Raw genomic sequence first — 2,061 nt, 5'->3', positions numbered from 1 at the left:
ACGCGGGCCAGGCCTTGGTGCTCTTGGCTGTGGACGCCAATGTGAGGCCGCTGGGCACCGGACCGGACGCCGAGGCGAGGCTGCGGAGGCTGCAGCCGAGCGCCGACCCTGAGCGGCCCGGGCACTTCCGGCTGGGATTGCAAGGCGCGGGGCCCGGGGCGGTGAGTGGGGCGTTACGGACGCGGGGCCTGGGGGACCGGGCGGGCGGGGCCAGTGGATTGGAAGGCGCGGGGCCCGGGGCGGTGAGTGGGGCGTTACGGACGCGCGGCCTGTGGACCCGGCCGGCAGGGCCAAGCCCCTCTGCGTGCCAACCTTGTGCCCTTGAGCAGTTACTTTCTGTGTTTCTGTTTTTTCGACCGTAAAATGGGGGGAATGCTGACCCCTATTTCACAGGCCTATTGGGAGGATTGACGAGGTAATAGGCATAAAGGGCTTAGGGCCGTGGAAGTGGCCAATAAATGCAACCTCGTGTTCCTTGGTTACCGTGCGTGGACGGAGGCGCTGAGCCTGAACTATCTCCCTCTTCAGGTCAGTCTAGAGTGGCCCTTGGAGTCGGTCAGCTACACGGTCCGGGGCCCCAGCCAACACCAGCTGCGCCTTCCACCAGGGGGGCCTGGAGCCCTCAGCCTGCACTTGCTCAGCCTTCAGGAAGCTCAGCGGTGGGCAGCCCTGGTTCGAGGTGCCACCGTGGAGGGGCAGAATGGTCAGTGCCCTGGAGTGAAGGCACATGTCCTCGGTGGGTGGGGGTGGTGATGGGGCAGCTGGCCTACCTTTCCCCCTGCCAGGGTCTGGGAAGGCTCTCAGGAAGAGGTGGAGAAAAGGAGTAGAGATAGGTGTGGAGAGGCAGAGCGAGGCAGGGCGTCAAGAACAGGGTGAGAAGACAGATGCTCTCATGAGAAAATGGTTTGTGGGGACCAGCAGTTAGCGTAATGGCTATGTCGCTGGACTCCCATGTAGTCGACTGCGGTTCCCGTCCTGGACCCAGTGACTTAAACTCACACTAGGCGCGTTTGCGTGCCCCAAGATCCCGAGAGAAGAATGGAGAAGGGATTGCGGCATGGCCACGCCCCCTGGGGGGTGATTTCTTGCTTTCTGTCTTTCTGTCTATCTGGCGAGCGCATGCGCTCAAAAAAAAAAAAAGAAAGAAAGAAAAGAAAAGAAAACTGTGTGTGCGTAGATGGGAGAGCAGCAGCTCAGATCTGTGCCTGTTCAGCCTGGTTGAGACGTCTGTAATCACATGAGGTGGTGCAGGTGGGGCTGGGGAGAAGGATGTTTCCAGAGATGCTTAGGAGATGGAGTTTCATGTTTTATGGTGTTTCCATGGAAGAGTTGGCAGTCAGGACAGAGGGATGGAGGGACCAGGGAGTGCGAGACTCCCAGGCAAGGGCTTGGTTGGAAGGGCATGGATATGGCTGGGTTCTTACACTTTGGGCTGGAGCTGGGGCTCTGGAGAGCTGAAGACTGGGAGTAGGAGAGGCACCGAAGACATCCAGGCAAGGAGTGAGGGCCTGGTGCGGATGGTGCAGGGGGAGAGGGAGGAGCGTCTGCAGATGAGAGGGAGAAAGAACTGCTGTGGTAGGAAGCCCTGGGGACCCAGCCTGAGGTGCAGGCCAGGGAGGTGTCACTGCGTGATGCTGGGGACACGTGAAGGCTCCAGCTCTGCACATCCAGGCTGCCTCGGCACAGGGTGCGCGTGTGCAGCTGTCCCCAGCCGGCTGTGGGGCTGGGGTTCATATCAGGTGGAGACCCTGTAAGCATGCTGCCCCTCATGCCTGCTTGCTTTCGCGCACTCCCTCTGCTGAAGGAAGGAAGTAAATAAACTTGAGAGAGGCTCAGGCATTGCAGCAGTGAAAAGGAAGAAAGGCTCCTCTTGGTCGTTCGTGAGGCACCTGCTGGGCACCTGCTCTGTGAGGCTGTCTGGCGGAACCAGACCTTGAGTCCCACGCTCCGGGAGCTGGCACTGCTGGGAGGACAGTGGACATGTAAAGTGGCTGCTGGCCAGTGGAAGGAATTGGGAGTGCTGGGGTTGAGAGGGTGGGAGGGAAAGACAGGCTGAGAAGG

General features: G+C 60.4%; 1 protein-coding gene across 3 annotated transcripts in view; it reads left to right on the top strand.

Moving 5' to 3' along the window:
• SHARPIN (SHANK associated RH domain interactor) overlaps positions 1 to 2,061 on the top strand; it is a 5,815-nt gene that overhangs the window by 1,427 nt on the left and 2,327 nt on the right. For all 3 annotated transcript variants that reach the window (XM_014593271.2, XM_027765962.1, XM_027765961.1), the window contains exons 2-3: positions 12 to 161; positions 529 to 703. In XM_014593271.2, the coding sequence (XP_014448757.1) occupies positions 12 to 161; positions 529 to 703 (325 nt within the window). The remainder of the gene's footprint in view (positions 1 to 11; positions 162 to 528; positions 704 to 2,061) is intronic.

This window comes from Tupaia chinensis, unplaced genomic scaffold, assembly GCF_000334495.1.
Source record: "Tupaia chinensis unplaced genomic scaffold, TupChi_1.0 Scaffold140061_1, whole genome shotgun sequence".
Taxonomy (NCBI): domain Eukaryota; kingdom Metazoa; phylum Chordata; class Mammalia; order Scandentia; family Tupaiidae; genus Tupaia; species Tupaia belangeri.
Note: the sequence above shows the minus strand (reverse complement) of the source record. Positions and strands in the feature narration are given on the sequence as shown.